At 31.1% G+C, this 18,076-nt stretch overlaps 1 protein-coding gene across 1 annotated transcript; it reads left to right on the top strand.

Moving 5' to 3' along the window:
- Positions 1-14,422: 14,422 nt before the first annotated feature.
- LOC148786905 (uncharacterized) lies at positions 14,423-16,221 on the top strand. Its single transcript, XM_088885009.1, has 4 exons — positions 14,423-14,698; positions 14,798-14,942; positions 15,054-16,061; positions 16,181-16,221. Exons 1-4 carry the CDS (start codon positions 14,423-14,425, stop codon positions 16,219-16,221), a joined length of 1,470 nt encoding a protein of 489 aa, XP_088741135.1.
- The last annotated feature ends 1,855 nt before the right edge of the window (positions 16,222-18,076 follow it).

Raw genomic sequence — 18,076 nt, 5'->3', positions numbered from 1 at the left:
GTCTCACCTGTTCGAGATGGACTTGGTAAAGTAAAACCATTCTCTCAATTGATTTTGTTCGAGAAATATTTATGGCTTTCATCCTCTTTGTTTTGCTTGATCTTAGAGTAGATTTCTGGTTTTTTGGAAAAACTTGGTAGTTAATTGCTGATAGTAAGTGTAACTTATGCTGTTGCCTGGTCATAAGCATGAGTTTTTCATGTTTGTTTTTGTTAATAGTGAATTTGGTCATATATTTTAGTGTGTCGATGTAATACTATTTTGCCTTTCATCTATTTGTTGAAGATAAACACGGATATTAGTAGTTTTATGATTGTGGTGGTGTTTTGTGGTATCCAGAGGTAAATGTGATGTTTGTTTTAGGTGGAAATAGTAAGTAAAGTTTGTGTAATGAAAAATGAAGCATAAACATTGAGTACATGCTAAATTTGAAGCTTGTGGGTAAATGCTTTGCTAAGCATAGTTGCAACTCTTATTTGATCTCGAAGAGAGATTTTCTTATTATGATAATTACAGTAGTTGATCTCCAGCTTGGACTAAAAAACAAATATTTTTCAATAGATCCTTTTTACTTACTGGTGGTTAAGTATTTCCTTATTGATTTATGTTAAATGAACTGATTTTTTTTTTTTTTTAACTTTATTGTGTAGGCTTTTTATTGATAAACTTCACTGATTTTCTTCTTGTCCCCCAAGACCAATTTCCAGTGTTTCCTTATGTTCTTTTTAACTTTTACAAGAGGAAATGTTTATTGCATTATTATTGACGGCAATGATGAATGATGTCAATATAAAGCGAGTTTCAGCCTCCTCCAAGCATTTGTGCAGGTCTACATTGAACGTATTTTGTCCTTTTTTAAGTCATGATGGTGTAGTCTTTGAGAATGTGGTGAAAACCTTTACTCCAACTTGTACACTCATGCAGGCATATCACATATGTGTATATATAATGTATGATATCTCAAATGTTGTCCGGACCCAGAACCTAGGTATCTTTTGTATATAGGATACTTAATGGACCATCAATTTATATCTTTATTTGAGCATATGATAAAAATTCCAATAAATTGTCCTCGTACTTAAGCTGATTTTGTACTGTTGCTTTCTTTCTGCAAGAGCTTATATAGTTCCATCCCTCAACACGAAGATAAAGTAGACTGTGGATGATCATGTGCATGTTCTTTTCCTGCATTTTTCTGGAATAGTAATAATAACAAACGATAATACTAATTTGTAGATGGGTTGAACTAGCTAAGCGTGATGTTGTTTCAAAAAATTAGTTAATATGATTCTAGCTTGCAGGGACTGTCATGTGTCAGCATATGTGTGGATTCTGATTATTCTGTGTTCATACATAGTAAGTGAAATAACTTTTGGGCCTCCCAATTTACGGTGTTTTGCTGATTTGGCATGACAAAATTCTTGCTGCGAATTGTATGAAGGATCACCTATATGAGGAGTGTTTAAAATGTTGTTTGTAGCTGAATACACTGCGGATAGAAATATGGGGTATGCTTTTAGTAAGTTAGAGATAGAATCTGAAGATGATAGTTTAACTGAAGAGACTCGTGGGGGTCCTTGGTTCGATAGAAAGTTGGATTTTTCAGACCATGATATTGCTCAGCTAACAAAGCTACAATCAGTAGATTGATCCATTGTTTATTTTATAATCCTATTTAAATTGCTGTATTGATGATTCCTTAGGCATGTGAAGACAAAGCCTGTACAATGGATTCTGTGGGTCAAATCCTGAGTCGGCAAGATAAAGATGGATGGTATACAAAATAGAAAAAGAAGGCATATGAAACAATGACACCAAAGAGAACATGAAAGGAGGAGATACTTCGTCTAATGGATGAAAAGAAACAACTGAAAGAAGTAAGTCATTACTCAGAAACTGCCTATGAATATGTTTATATGTGGATGTGCTTGCATGTTTTTCATTTATCTAACACATTATTTAATCTACTTGATTCTTCTAAAATAGCAAGAGAAGCTGTTTACAGCTGCTTCTAAAGCCGAAGGTGCTGAGATGAAAAAATATAAGACGGAGATGCAGAAGTGGGAAATGGCGAAATATACTCGAAAATCCATTGTAGGTGAAATTGACAAAAAAGTGGTTGAATTGGGATCAATTGGAGGTAGGATCTTTCGTTATTTGTGTTTCTTTCTTTCTTCTTCCGTTGGAATCCACTCACCGCCTTCAAGGCGCCTAAGCTATTTTTTCGCTTTCGTAGCTTAGGACATTTGGTCACAAGGTTTGCAGAAAAAGGGGTTACATATTGCACAACGTCAAACCCCATGGAAAGAACTATTGTATGGACTACGGTAGTTCCTAAAGAAACTTATGTGGTAATTGATCTTCCCCTATTGGTGAACATTTTTATGAAGATTTTCTATGTTCTCATTCATTCAGTTACCATGAATGCTATTTTAATACCACTATGTGAATTAACTAGAATTGTTCCTCTTATCTCAATTTTCCGATTTCTCTTAAAAATAATAGTTTTTTGGCTCTTGTTTCTAGTTTTTACATTCTGAATCCTAGTTGTGTCTACAATTATCTTTTGATGTCGAATGACAAAGGATAAAGGGGAAGAACTCATTTAAGGCTGTTTTGGTTCCCGAAAAATTGGGCAGGAGAAAGAGGAAGTGGGAGTGCATTTTCAGTGTTGCTTGAAAATAGTTCTGTTTCCAAGGAAATACGTAAGTCACTAGGATTAGATGACAAATTAATGTAATTGTGCAGCTCTAGTTTAAGTAAGAATTAACGTAGGTTACGTGTTGAACCTCATGCATCAATTGTGCAAGTCACATTCCATATTTCCAACTTTTTTGCGTAAATGAATTGCAGACGTCAATATGTTTAAATGGATTATTCTGCATAATTGATTTCTGTTGCTGTTGAAATTCATTCTAGAGAATTAGTGCACAAAAAATGTGCAGCAGAATCAAGTGAAATGCTGCAGCTTGCCTGTTTCGTTCGCTCCATACAATTTCTGCTACAGCAACGATTTTTTGTTGTGTCTTACACTGACCTCTCTACCTTTCTCGTATTTTTTCAACAGATTTCTGAAGATGCCCTGGAGACAAGCACAAGAAAACTAGGAAGCAAATGAGGAAAAGCAATATCCACAAAAGAAGAAAAAAGAAACGAAGAAAAAAAGATATCCGCGAAAAAAAAAAGAGAAACAGAAAAAAGCAATATATAGAAAAGAAAGAAGAAGAAAAAGAAACAAAAAAAAAAAATGGAATATTTGCCAAAAAAAAAAAGAAAAAGAAACAGAAAAAAAGCAATATATTCAAAAAAAAAAAGCAATATCCAAAAGAGAAAAGAAAAAGAACAAAAAGCAACATCCACTCGCCAACTTGGAGTTGTTGCTCTTGATGCACATACAATTGAGTGCTTGGAAAACAATTTTGCTGCTCGCAAGATGAAGACACAACCGCTACTGCATGCAAGGTACTTGGTTTGTAGCTTGTTGTTTAAGTGATATGGCTCTTAGTTAATTTATTTTGGTTATAACAAGTAGTTTTGATTAATAATATAGGAAGTGGCTTGCATAGTTGTTGGTAGTCGTTTATCACCTCCACAAAGTTACTCGTAGTAACTCATAATGCTTGAATCAAACTATCTTTTCAAACAAAAATAGAATCCCTTTGTGTGTTTGTGCGGTTGGAACACCCCGAACACTTGTTCATGGAAACTAGTCTTATAATAACACCGTTGCAATTGAGCACATCACAGCTGGAATTGCGTATAGTAGGCCAGAGATATGTATTGCTTCCTAGGCTTCGAGTTTGTGTAATACCTGGTGTAGAAACATTATTATTTACTTTATCTCACGTGGAAATTATATAAATCTAAAGAGTCTCGTGCTAGTATTTCTTGAAATTCTGTTTGATAAGGATTTTATAGTGTATGAAAGTTATGAGAATATGTGTTCTCCTTATGCTCATTATTCCAATAATTGAGTGGATTCCTTCCCTCGTGCTGTATTGTTGTTTTGGAGCTTGCCCGAGAAGCTTCCCTTCTAGGAGATTCGCCACGTCACCAAAACATTGCTCCCATCTTTTCAGTGACCATACTGAAATATGTGAGTGGTGGTGGCATATTGATGGTAGCTAGGATATTTTTGGATCCTTTTGTATTCGTTTGACATGCCTCTCACACATTTCTTTCAGTGCTATTCAAGAGAGGGAATTTTCATTGATAGGGCTTGATGCCATCTTATCACCTACCTACTGAAATATGTGAATTAATGTGGATTGATCCATTGTTTATTTTATAATCCTATTTAAATTGCTGTTTTGATGATTCCTTAGGCATGTGAAGACAAAGCATCTACAATGGATTGTGTGGGACAAATCCTGAGTCGACAAGATAAAGATGGATGCTATACAAAAGAGAAAAGAAAGAATATGAAACAATGAAACCAAAGAGAATATCAAAGGAGGAGATACTTCGTCTAATGGAGGAAAAGAAACAACTGAAAGAAGTAAGTCATTCCTCAAAAACTGCATATGAATATGTTTATATGTGGATGTGCTTGCATGTTTTTTATTTATTTGACACATTATTTAATCTACTTGATTCTTCTAAAATAGCAAGAGAAGCTGCTTACAGCTGCTTCAAAAGCCAAAGGTGCTGAGATGAAAAAATATAAGGAGATGCAGTAGTGGGAAATGGGGAAATATACTCTAAAAGCCATTGTAGGTGAAATTGACAAAAAAGTGGTCGAATTGGGATCAATTGGAGGTATGATCTTTCTTTAGTTGTGTTTCTTTCTTTCTTCTTCCTTTGGAATCCACTCACCGCCTTCAAGGCGCCTAAGTTATTTTTTCGCTTTTGTAGCTTAGGACTTTTGCTGCAGCAACAATTTTTTATAAGTGATAGGTTATCTTACACTGACCTCTCTACTTCTCTGGTATTTTTTCAACAGATTTCTCAAGATGCATTTGGAGACGAGCAGAAGAAACAAAGAAAAAAAGGAAATATCCGCAAAAATTAAAGAAAGAAAAACAAACACAAGAAAGCTATATATACAAAAAAAAAAAAAGAAGAAGAAAAAAAAGAAAAAAATGCAATATCTACAAGAGATAAGAAAAAGAAAAAAGCAATATCCACTCGCTAACTGGAGTTGTTGTTCTGGATACAGAGACAATGGAGTGCTTGGAAAACAATTTTTGCTGCTTGTAAGATGAAGACACAACCTACGCTGTTGCTGCATGCAAAGGTACTTGGTTTGTGGTTTGCTGTTTAAGTGAGATGGTTATTGGTTAATTTTATTTTGGTTATAGCATGTAGTTTCCATCAATAATCTAGAAAGTGGCTTGCGTAGTTGTTGGTAGTCGTCTATCACGTCCACAAAGTTACTCGTAGTAACTCATAATGCTTGAATCAAACTAGCTTTTCAAATAAAAATGGAATCACTTTCTCTGCTTGTGTGGTTGGAAGACCACGAACACTTGTTTATGGAAACCGGTCATATAATAACAGTCTTGCAATTGAGCACATACACCTGGAATTGAGTATAGTAGGCCATTTAGGCCAAAATGGAACATAACAATTGGCTTATTTTTCTTTAGTTCGCCACAGATATCTATTGCTTCCTAGAATTCCGATTTTTGTAACGCCTGGTGTAGAAGCATTATTATTTACTTTATCACATGTCGAACTTATATAAATTTAAAGAGGCTTGTGCCAGTATTTCAGGAAATTCTGTTTGCTAAGGATTTTATAGTATATGAAAGTCATGAGAATATGTGCTCTCCATCTAGCAGATTGGGTACATCATGAAAACATTGCTGCCATCTTTTCAGTGACCATACTGAAATATGTGAGTGGGTGACATGTTGATGGCAGTTAGGATATTTTAAAATATTTTTTGATTCTTAGTATTCGTTTGACATGCCTGTGACAAGTTTCTTTCAATGCTATCCAAGAGAGAGAATTTTCATTGATAAGGCTTGATGCCATCTTATCACCTACCATACTGAAATATATGAATTAATGTAAATTGGTGCATTATTTATTTTATAATCCTATTTAAATTGCTGTATTGATGATTCCTTAGGCATATGAAGACAAAGCCTGTACAATGTTTTGTGGGTCAAATCCTGAGTCGACAAGATAAAAATGGATGTTGTACAAAAGAGAAAAAGAAAGCATATCGTAGAATGAATTTTATATCTATTTCCTTACTATTTATATCCTGCCAAATTTATTAAAATATTTTCAAATAAAATAATAAGTCAAATTTTATGTGAGGAGCTCAACAACTTAGTTTAAGTATGATCTAAATTAAATTTATTCTGTATGCAAAGTATTTGGTAATGTAAGTAATTTACTTCGTAAAATATATTTTCATATATTGAGCTTGTAAATTGGATGATTTATGAAAGGTATCTCACACATTATTTAATCTACTTGATTCTTCTAAAATAGCAAGAGAAGAATTAATGTGCGAATTAATGTAGATTGATCCATTGTTCTCATTCATTTAATTACCATGAATGCTATTTTAACACCACTTTTCAGACATATGGTGTATAAATATGTGAATTAACTAGAATGTTCCTCTTATCTCTGTTTTCCGATTTCCCTTAAAAATGATTGTTTTTGTGCTCTTGTTTCTAGTTGTTACATTCTGAATTTTGTCTATTATTATCTTTTGATGTCGAATGACAAAGGAATAGGGGATCAATTAAGGCTCTTTTGGTTCCCTAAAAATTGGGCAGGAGAAAGAGGATGAGGGAATGCATTTTCAGTGTTACTTAGATAACAAATTAATGTAATTGTGCTCCTCTAGCTTAAGTAAGAATTAACGTAGATTACGTGTTAAACCTGATGCATCGATCCTGCTACTCACATCTCATATTTCCCACTTATTGTAGGTAGAGTTCTCTGAGTTAACATATGTGAATATTGCAACTTTTTAGTTTCAGGGTTCCATCACGTAAAAGCTATTGATGAAGAGAAATAACTTATAGAAAGAGGAGATATTGAATCTTATTGCTCTAAATCTATTTGTGGTGCTGCAAGGAATCAATAGAGGTTCTTTCTCTTGTATTTTGTTGTATGTATGATCTGTCCATTTTTAATTTATCATATTTAAGTGGGAGTAACTCTTCATTCGATGGACTCACAATCTTTGTCCAAAAGCAGTAAGTGCTGCGATTTGTTCAAAAGCAGTAAGTTCTGCGATTTGTTCAAAAGCAGTAAGTTCTTCGATCATTTTGTGGCTTTACTTAAAATATATTGCATTTTCATGTTATCATTTTATTTTTAGAAGGTTGGTAAATTTTTTATGGCTTTACTTAAAATGTATTACATTTTCCTTCCAGACAAACGAGTAACTCTACTGTAGTGTTTCTTTTCCGTCTGGTTATCATGATATTCATCCATTAATATATCCTAAAATGTAACTAAATTTTGCACAAGTTAATTCTCTGTATTAATAAACTTTTATTCATGCTCTGTAATACATTTTGATAAATTTGGGTATTTTAGTTATAGATTCTTTTTGTTACATATGGATAATTTGATACAAATGGTAACTCTAGTTCCTTCTTATTGCATATATGAGTGAAAAACTGGAATTAGTTTAGAGATATGGTATACAATGTCTGTTGGAAATCTTAGCTTTTAGGTCGCTTTACTTAAAATATATTATATTTTCCTACAATCATTTTCTCTTGAAAAGTTGGGTAAACTTTTGGTGGCTTTACTTAAAATATAATACATTTTCCTTTCATTTTTTCTTGACAAATGAATAAGTGATTTAGGTCAATTTTGTTGTTTACTAATTGTTAACTATAGTTTCTTTTTATTTGCATATATGAGTGAAAACGTGGAACTTAGTTTACAAATATAGTCTAAAATGATTGTCGGAAGTTTTTTAGCTTCTACTCTGCCATGTGAATCCTTTTTGTCAAGTTATTGTGACCTAAATTTGGAGAGTTCTTCGGATGATTGTTAGTTGTTTATCATACCTCATTTGCTTGTTGTGAATGGTGGTGCTATGGTTGTGATTCTTCACTCAAATGTATACTTCTGATTATTATGTACCCTATTAAAAAACTAAACTTACTTGCCAACTTTATCAGTAGTTTTAAATTTCTTTCTTTGAACAACAATGAAGGTGAAGGTTAAGTTTAAAGACATAATGTAATGAAATAGGTAGAATGTTAAGTATCTTTGTCCTTGTTCTGATATTGTTGGTAGAGTTATAACTTTTTTGTTTGTGGGTTTCATCTTGTAAAGTTTTGAAGAAAAAAAATAACGGTAGCTGTAGAAAGAGGAGATATTGAATGTTAATGCTCTAAATCTATTTGGGAAACTATCCTCGATAGAGGTTCTTTTGTTTACTTTGTTGTATGACTAATTGTTGCAAACTTGTATTTGATTGGGAGTACATCTTCTGTTGGTGGACATGCAATTTTCCAAAAGCACCGGACACAAGTTCAGCGATCATTTTATCTTGGTAAGGTCAGTAAATGTTTTTAGTGGCTTTAGTTAAAATATATTTACATATTCATGGTATCATTTTCTCTTGGGGAAGTAGGTAAAATTTTTGTTGGCTTTACTTAAAATGTATTACATTTTACTTATATTTTTTCTTGACAAATGAGTAACTGATTTTTGTTTTCTACTGGTGTTTTGGGATAGTTCAGGGATGTGATCAAATGAAGGTTTTTCAATGCATTATTAGGTATTAATTTATTCTGTTTATTCATAATTATTGTGTGGTTAGTGACTAGTTAAATTTATTTAATAATAATTATCCCTTATTATTTATACCTTTTTAAAAAATAAATCATGAATACAATTTATTGTAGAATATACAAATTTATAATATAATTAATTTATTGGGGTATCGATATATTTTGTGACATAAATAATTTATTTTATAAAATATATTTTCAGCTTGTAAATTGCACAAGGAAATTTAAAAATATAATGTGAAGTGCTCAACTAATAGTTTATTATTTGTGTAAATAAATATCTATTAATCTAATAAAGTGTTTTCTAGAAACTTCTTGATTTGAAAAATACTTATTTCAATTTTATTTTATTATTAACTAGTAATTATTTTTTACATATTACAATATCTGTAGATTGAAAGGACACTCCAATTCTATACCTATTATGGAGATCATGAAATGGATAATTTACATATTGTTTTATTGTTGCATTCACACGGTATAATTTTCGTCAAGTATTTACATATATTTTGTAAAATATCGACCTTGTAGAAATTTTATTTAATAAAACAAACTTTAGGGTGCAAGAAAAGTGGAGGGGAATCTCATACTTATATTTTTTCATTCACTGTAAACCAAATGTGAGGAGAGCTTAACTAATTTAAAATTAATTTATTATTTATGTAAGATAGAGTTGTGGTAGCAAATTGGGTCCAGTAACTCTATAGTGTACTACTTGTTATTGTGTTCTGCTCAATTTGGTATTTCCATGAGCTCCTTCTTAGGTCTGTGAATGTGGCTTCATTATCCCTATTTTATTTACTAAGGTATTGTTAATTTATAATCATTATCTGGTTAATTTTAAGGATAAAAGTTTTTTTTATTTTATTATTATTTTTTAATTTGCAAAAAAATATTTGAAAGGATTCACCATCTTATATTGCTACGAAGAAATCAAATGTAAGTGTAAAATATGTGGTAAATGTTTATTAGTATGTTTTAAATAAATTTATTGTTAATTTTAAACAGAAATAAAGATAATAGTTTTCTCAATTTTGTTAATAAATTTCTCTTTATATTGGAAGGACTTGCCATTTATATTTATATTTGTTTTACTCATTATACTCTGTTATATTGTTTTACTTAACTGTTATTTATTAATTATTAATATAGGTGAAAATTGTATAATTTATTTGGTTAATAGACCAGGAGATGGATAAATGTGTTCTCTCTATTTTGTGAAATCTATCAAAATATTTTCCAATCAATAATAAGTCTAAAAACAAATTTCTAGTAATTTGTTTATTAAAATTTAAAATTTTTAATTTTAATATTTAAATTTCACTATTTAAAAAATAAAATTTATTTATTATTATAATTTGTTGTCAAAGTTTGTTTATTGATTGAAGCATCATTTTTACGTACGTATAATAATTAATATTTTATATTTTAAATGAAACTAAATTCTTAATGTAATTTTTTCAAATTTTTGTAAAATAAATTTGATTTATTATGATGTATGGTTGAAGTTTATTAATATACTAAAATTATTATTTAAATTCAGAAAATAATAAATAGTTATAAATTTATTATATACAAATACTATATTTGTAATTTAAAATTAATTTATTAAAATAGATAATTTTATTTTTTACAAAGGCGGTAAACTTTTGGTGGCTTTATTTAAAATATAATTATATCTTTTTGCATTTTTTCTTGACAAATGAGTAAGCGATTTAAGGCTTTAATTTATTACTTTTTAATAGTTGAGTGTACCAAGGGGACATTATCATATGATGGTTTTTTAATGGTTTATCATTTTTCTCTCGAATACACGTATAATTTACGCTAGTTACCATTAATTAAAAATAAAAGTTGAAAATTGAATTTTAATTTTAATGAAAAGCAATGTACTAAATTATTTGTAAACTCGATGTTATAAATTAAGTGATCGAAAGTGAATCGTATTATATTTGTATTTGTGTTTATAATTTTATATTATTGTGATGAGTGTTCATGTTTATAGAGTAAATTTGGTTCTTAATTATTTAGTAGATTTTTATAAGTTTATTTTATAAGACACAGAAAACATCTGATTAGCATAAGTAAAAATAAATTATTTAATCAAATTAATTATTTTGTATTGGCATAAATTATTAATAAAACAATAATTTACTATAATAGAATGAAATTTAATTGCAAAACTTTATTATAATTAGTGGATAAGAGATGCAAATTTTAGTTATTGAATTAATCCATATTTAAGACAAACCATAATTTATTATATTATCTGCTTTGTCATCTCGTTTATGGATTAATTCAATAATTAAAATATGCATTTAATATTATGGATATATTTATAGTTTAAGTATGATAAAAAATTAAATTTATTCTTTATGTAATTTACTTTGTAACATATATTTTCATATAAGTAAATTGTATAATTTATGAAAGGTTAGAAAAATAAGTGAGATGGGATTTAGTGCTACTTTAATTTAAAAGTGTCAAGTCTAAAAATATAATGCGAAGGCCTCAATTTAAGTTTAAAATTAATTTATTACTTATGTAAATAAATTTTTAATAATCTGTGATAAATGTTTATTAAAATATTCTCGGAAAATAATTTATTCCTTAAAGTTTCTCTCGAATATACTTACGTTGAAAGAAGAAATGTTTATAAATTATAGTCTAATTTTGGAATAAATTTTGGAATAAATTATAGATCTATATATATTTAGTTAATGATATTGATTTATTAAAATAAGATATTGATTTGTTGGTGTTATTATTCATCTTATTGGTAATTGGTATAGTTTCAATTTGGTTCTTTCGTTCTTACGTTTGGACCTCATCAATTTTGGTTTTGAATAGTTGGAAATCGAAAATTTGCTGCAGTGAAAGAGAGAATTTTGATTATTTTTTTTAAAAAAATATTATGTATTATGTATTCTTTATTTTAAAAAAAATATAAAATTAATTATTTTGTATTTGCATAATTTATTAATAAAGCAATAATTTTCATCCATTATACAGAAAAAATTTTAAAATAGGGGAATTGTCATGAATGTACATAATATTTGCAGCCTAAAACTGTTATTATTGTTTGGGCCCAAAAATTCTTGCCAGACCAGAGAAAAGTTAAGTTTCAACTCCAAAATGGTCCAATTGTGTGGATGAGGCGGCCCAAGTTGCTGGAATTGGGCCCAAAAATTAGTATAAATATTAAAAAAACAAAACATTAATCTTTTAATTTTAAAAAATTTAGAATAATTTGCACAAATAATTTAAATTAACAAAGCAACTTATTTTTATTAATATTAATAAAATAATTTAATATTTTAATTATTATTCGTAAGTAAATTTATTTTTCTACTATTATCTTCTCTTAAGAAGGCGGGTAAACTTTTGGTGGCTTTATTTAAAATATAATTATACTATTTTTATATTTTTTCTTGACAAATGAATAAGCGAATTAGGGCTTTAATTTATTACTTTTTAATAGTTATTTATAAGAATAGTTTCAATTCTTATGTTTGGGCTTGAAAATTTGCTGCCAGTGAAAGTGAAAAGCCGTCTTTTCAATAGATTAGACGGAGAGAATTAATTTTGATTATTTTAACAAAATCGACATCATATTAAATTATTTGTAAACTCGATGTACTAAATTAAGTGGTCGAAGCTGAATCGTATTATATTTATATTTATGTTTATAATTTATTAAATCATACTTTTATATTATTGTGATGAGTATTTATGTTATTAGTAGATTTTTAGAAAACATCTGATTAGCATAAGTAAAAATAAATTATTTAATCAAATTAATTATTTTTTATTGGCATAAATTATTAATAAAACAATAATTTACTAAATTTAGTTGCAAAACTTTATTCAAGTAGTGGATAAGAAATGAAAATTTTAGTTATTGAATTAATCCGTATTTAAGACCAACCATAATAATTTATTATATTATCTGCTTTGGTCATGGATTTATTAAAATATGCATTTATTATTATGGATATATTTATATATTAGGTGTCATCTTTTCATTTTATTTGTAATTGATAATATCTGTAATTATATTTTCACAAATAAATAATTTCAATTTGACATATTTTTATTCCCCGAATAGAAAGAGCTAAGCTACTTATTTTAAGTATAATTTAAAATTAATTTATTATTTTTGTAAATAAATTTCTAATAATTTGTGATAAATATTTTTCTAATAATTTCTCTGTAATACAATTCATTTTAATTTAAAACTTAATTTATTATTTATAAAATAATAAAATTTCACTAAATTTGTGTTTTGAAAAATAAATTTTATTTATTATAATTTGTTGTCGGATTTTATTTAAAATTAAGAAAATAGTAAACAGGTTAGAATTTATAAAACACAAATAAAATTTATTATTTATTTCAAAAGTGACTATTTCCCTCCAATCAGGCACCTAAAGGCAAATAGCTTTGGATTAACTTTGCAAATTGGGGTCCAAAAAAGTAAAGTTAATTTATTAATTAATTATATTGATGCGTAGATTGAATTCTAAATCTATTTCCTTACTAGTTATATTCTGCCAAATTTATTAAAATATTTTCAAATCAAATAATAAGTCAAATTTAAAAATATTATGTGAAGAGCTCAACAACCTAGTTTAAGTATTATCTAAAATTAAATTTATTCTTTATGTAAAATATTTGGTAATATAAGTAATTTACTTTGTAACATATATTTAATTAATATAATTTATGAAAGGTTAGAAAAATAAATGAGATGGGATTTAGTGCTATTTTAATTTAAATGTGTCGAGTTTAAAAATATAATGCGAAGGAATAATAAATTTCTAATGATCTGTGATAACTGTATGTTTTCCGAAAAAAATTTATTATTTACATTGAAAGAAGAAAAGGAAATTCTATTTATGATTATATGTTATAAATTATATTTTTATATTATTATGCTGAGTGTTTATGTTATAGAATAAATTTAATTTTGATGATTAAATTAAATGGTAGAAGCTTAATCGTATTACATTTGTGTTTATAATTTATTAAATCATATTTTTATATTATTGTGATGAGTATATAAATTATTTTGTTATTAGTAGATTTTTAATAAGCCTATTTTAGTCCATTATAACACAGAATAAATTCATCTTAATTCAAAATGTGGATCAATTCAATAATCTAATCAAATTAATTATTTTGTATTTGCAAAAATCATTGATAAAACAATAATTTTCAAATTGTATTGAAAAAAAAATTAATAACATAACATAACAACAAAAATTAATAACATAAAAAAAATTAATAATTTTCAATAAACTTGTGTAAAAACTGAAGGAATTCATGTAAAATCTACTACGGCAGCGATTGCTCTGTTTTCACCCGCAATCACTTAGTGCTGAAATGGGTCTTGAAGTCGTGCTCTTTGTATAGCAATTTTATTTCCTTTGCATTATGTTTTTCCTTTCTGTTAGTTGGTTATTTGGGTAGTTAGAGATATTTTCCCTTTCAGTTGTATTTATATCAACAGGCTCTCATCATTCATAAATAGCAAAATAGACAGACAGCAGCATGCTCTGCTTTTCTTCAACTATGAATCCAATTCAATTTGCTTCTTTCTGCACAATATTTGAACATGGTATCAGAGCCATCATATGATGGTCTCTGAATACTGAAAATATATCTCTGAAATCACCAATTGACGAACAACAAAGATGAATGAAGCAACAGCTGGATATGGTTTTGGTGTGAGCTCATCCTCGGGTGCGAATATGGCTTACGAATCAAAAGATTTGAAGATACATACCTCGGATTTTTCAGGTATGGTTTTGGTTTCAACACCATTGACGCGAAATAATTACCTGCTGTGGAGTAGATCTGTTAAAGTTGCACTCACAGCGAAAATGAAACTGTCCCTTATCAATGGATCGTATCCAAAACCTACTGAAAACACTGAAGAATGCAAACATTGGATTAGAACAGACAGTATGGTATTTTCATGGATTATGAATTCGATATTTAAAGACATAGCAAAGGCCTTCTCATAGGCTAAGTCTGCTAGAAGTTTATGGTTGCAACTTGAGGCGCAGTTTGGGCAGACAAATGGCCCTATGATCTATAACTTACAACGCGAAATTGCTTCGATTTCTCAAGGAAATATGGATGTAGTTTTGTATTTTACAAAAATCACAATGTTGTGGGATGAACTTGAGTGTGTCGATCCTACGCCGGAATGTACATGTGCTTCTCGCAACGGACTGTGAGCAATAAGATCGCTTCTACTCAATTAATGCAATTCCTAAGTTGTTATGGATCAACTTCTTGTTATGGATCCACTTCCTTCAGTGGATAAGGCGTACTCCCTAGTTCTGAGAGTTGAAAGCCAGCGACAAAGAAGTATCAATATTGAAGAACTTAACAATAATGCGGCGATGATGATACGTGGTGCTGAATACAGAAGAGAAACAGGAGGTAAGAACTTACAGCAGAGAAAACAACACATGGATAAAAGGAGCCAGTACTGTACGCACTGTGCAAAAGCAGGACATGCTAAAGAAACATGCTTCAAACTACATGGATATCCTGAATGGTTTAAGGAGCTAGCTGAGAAGAAGAAGAGATATGGCATTGATACTCGAGCCTTGAATGCAGTCACTTCTGAGACTGCTGCAGGTTCGCAACAAGAGGTATTAACACAGAACTTATCTGCGATGATGAGCGAATTGCTGCAAGTGATGAAGGGAAAGACACAATCAGATCCAACTCAAGTACACTTCGCCAGGTTGGGCAAATTTGCAGCAGGTACCTCTTTCAATGTTCTGTCCAATACCTTGGGTCCGAACTTGTGGATTATTGACAGTGGGGCTACGGCTCATATGTGCGCGAATTTGCAGCTTATAAGTAATCTTAAACCTTATATAGCTGATTCATTGGTAATTCTACCTGATGGAACAAAGCACAATGTTACACACTGTGGATCTGTTGCTCTTTCACACGACCTTTCTCTGAATGCAATCCTCCACGTGCCGAGCTTCAAACACAACTTGCTCTCAGTGAGCAAACTGGTTTCTTCGTCTAACATTGCCTTCATATTTTCACGTGATAATTGCGTGGTGCAGGACCAGAGGACTAGACGAACCTTGGCTGTGGGAAGATTGGTTGGAAGCTTATATGTGCTTGATAGTCACTCATTTGATACAGATGAAATAAAGAAGTTCTCCATGAAAAGCAAAACAGAGATTTGCCTTAATGCTCATAGCAATGATGCTGTGCTATGGCACCGACGACTTGGACATACTCCTCTACTTGTATTAAGGCATACGAATGTTATTTGTGGTAGCAGTTGTGAGTTAGGTATTTGTAATGTCTGCCCGTTAGCCAAACAACAAAGACTTCCGTTTCTATCAAGTGAATCATGTTCTGAAAATACGTTTGATTTGATACACGCGGATATTTGGGGTCCTTATTCTCAGTTTTCGATTTCAGGTTGCACATATATGCTAACACTGGTTGATGATCGTAGTAGGGCTACGTGGGTTTTTCTTATGAAACACAAGTCGCAAACCATGAGTTTTATTGAAGGGTTCTATCAAATGGTATTAACTCAATTTAATAAGAAAATTAAGATCATTCGCACTGATAATGATTCGGAGTTTGTGGGTGATAAATGTCAATCTTAAACTGAAAATTAAGATCATTCGCACTGATAATGATTCGGAGTTTGTGGGTGATAAATGTCAATCATTTATTCGTAACCATGGAATTATTCATCAGCGGACATGTGTGTATTCCCCTCAACAAAACGGAGTGGTTGAGAGGAAACACAAACATCTATTGCAAGTGGCAAGGGCCCTGATGTTTCAGTCATGCCTTCCCTCACGTTTTTGGACAGATGCGATTCTCACTGCTACATACCTCATTAACAGGCTTCCAACTTCAGTTTTGCACTGGAAATTGCCTTATGAGGTTTTGTATAACAAAGCAGCAGATTATTCGATTGTTCGGACCTTTGCTTCTGCTGCTTCTGATGCTTCTGCTACTCCACCTACAGTAACCTTTATAACACCCTCACACCATGCAGTAATGCAAGCTATCACATCTCTACGGGAACCTACAACGTACCTAGAGGCTAATGCATCACCAGAGTGGCGATCAGCCATGCAGGCTGAATTGACTGCCTTGGAAACAAATAAAACGTGGGAGGTCACACCTCTACCCCCCAACCATACTCCCATTGGATGTCGCTGGATTTTTAAATTGAAGTTTAACACGGATGGTTCTATTGAGCGATACGAAGCTCGTTTAGTTGCGAAGGGGTATAACCAAATCGAGGGCATCGACTATAATGAATGTTTTTCCCCGATTGCAAAATCAGTCACAGTGCGATTGTTTTTTGCTGTTGCAGCAGCTCTTCGTTGGCATATCCATCAATTGGATATTAATAACGCCTTTCTACACGGATATTTGGAAGAAGAAATTTATATGTCCCCTCCAGAGGGTTATTCAGTGCCTCAAGGCCATGTATGTTGCCTCAAGCGTTCGCTTTACGGGCTGAAGCAGGCGTCACGACAGTGGAACCATGAGTTCACTACACAGATTGTTGCCTTTGGTTTCGTTCAGTCGAAGCATGATTACTGTCTTTTTACAAAGACCTCCACTAATGGTTTTTTGGTGTTATTGCTTTATGTCGATGATATCCTCGTTGCAGGTACATCTAATGAGCACATAGCTGCAGTCAAGGATTACCTTGATCGCTTATTCACCATCAAGGATTTGGGCGTCGCCCAAGAACACTTCTTGGGGTTGGAAGTAGCTCGCTCTTCTCAAGGTATCATTGTCACTCAAACTAAATATATCAAGGATATCATGATAGACACTGGTCTGCTTCATGCTCGTGCTGCGACCACACCTCTGCCTCCCGGTATTAAATTTACAGAGGATGCAGGCGCTCAGCTCCCTCATCCTGAACTTTACCGTCGTCTTGTTGGTAGGCTTCTCTATCTCAATTTCACAAGACCGGACACTTCCCACGCTTGCCAACAACTTAGCCAGTTCTTGCAGCGTCCCTGTCAACAGCATCTTGATGCTGCTTTGCATCTTGTTCGATACCTCAAATGGACCCTTCACAAGGGGTTGTTCTTTCCTTCTCAAAATTCCCTGGAGTTGCGCGCTTATTCTGATGTCGATTGGGCTAGTTGATTGATACTAGGCGTTCCTTGACTGGGTATTGTATCTTTCTTGGTGATGCTTTGGTTTCTTGGAAAACCAAGAAACAGAATACTGTTTCTCGTTCAACGACAGAGGCGGAATATTGTAGTATGGGCTCTGATACAACTTGGGTGGTTTATCTATTGATGGATTTCGGCATT

This window comes from Sesamum indicum, linkage group LG9 (assembly GCF_026168435.1).
Source record: "Sesamum indicum cultivar Baizhima isolate 11 linkage group LG9, ASM2616843v1, whole genome shotgun sequence".
NCBI classification, from domain to species: Eukaryota; Viridiplantae; Streptophyta; class Magnoliopsida; order Lamiales; family Pedaliaceae; genus Sesamum; species Sesamum indicum.
This window is presented reverse-complemented; position numbering and strand designations above follow the sequence as displayed.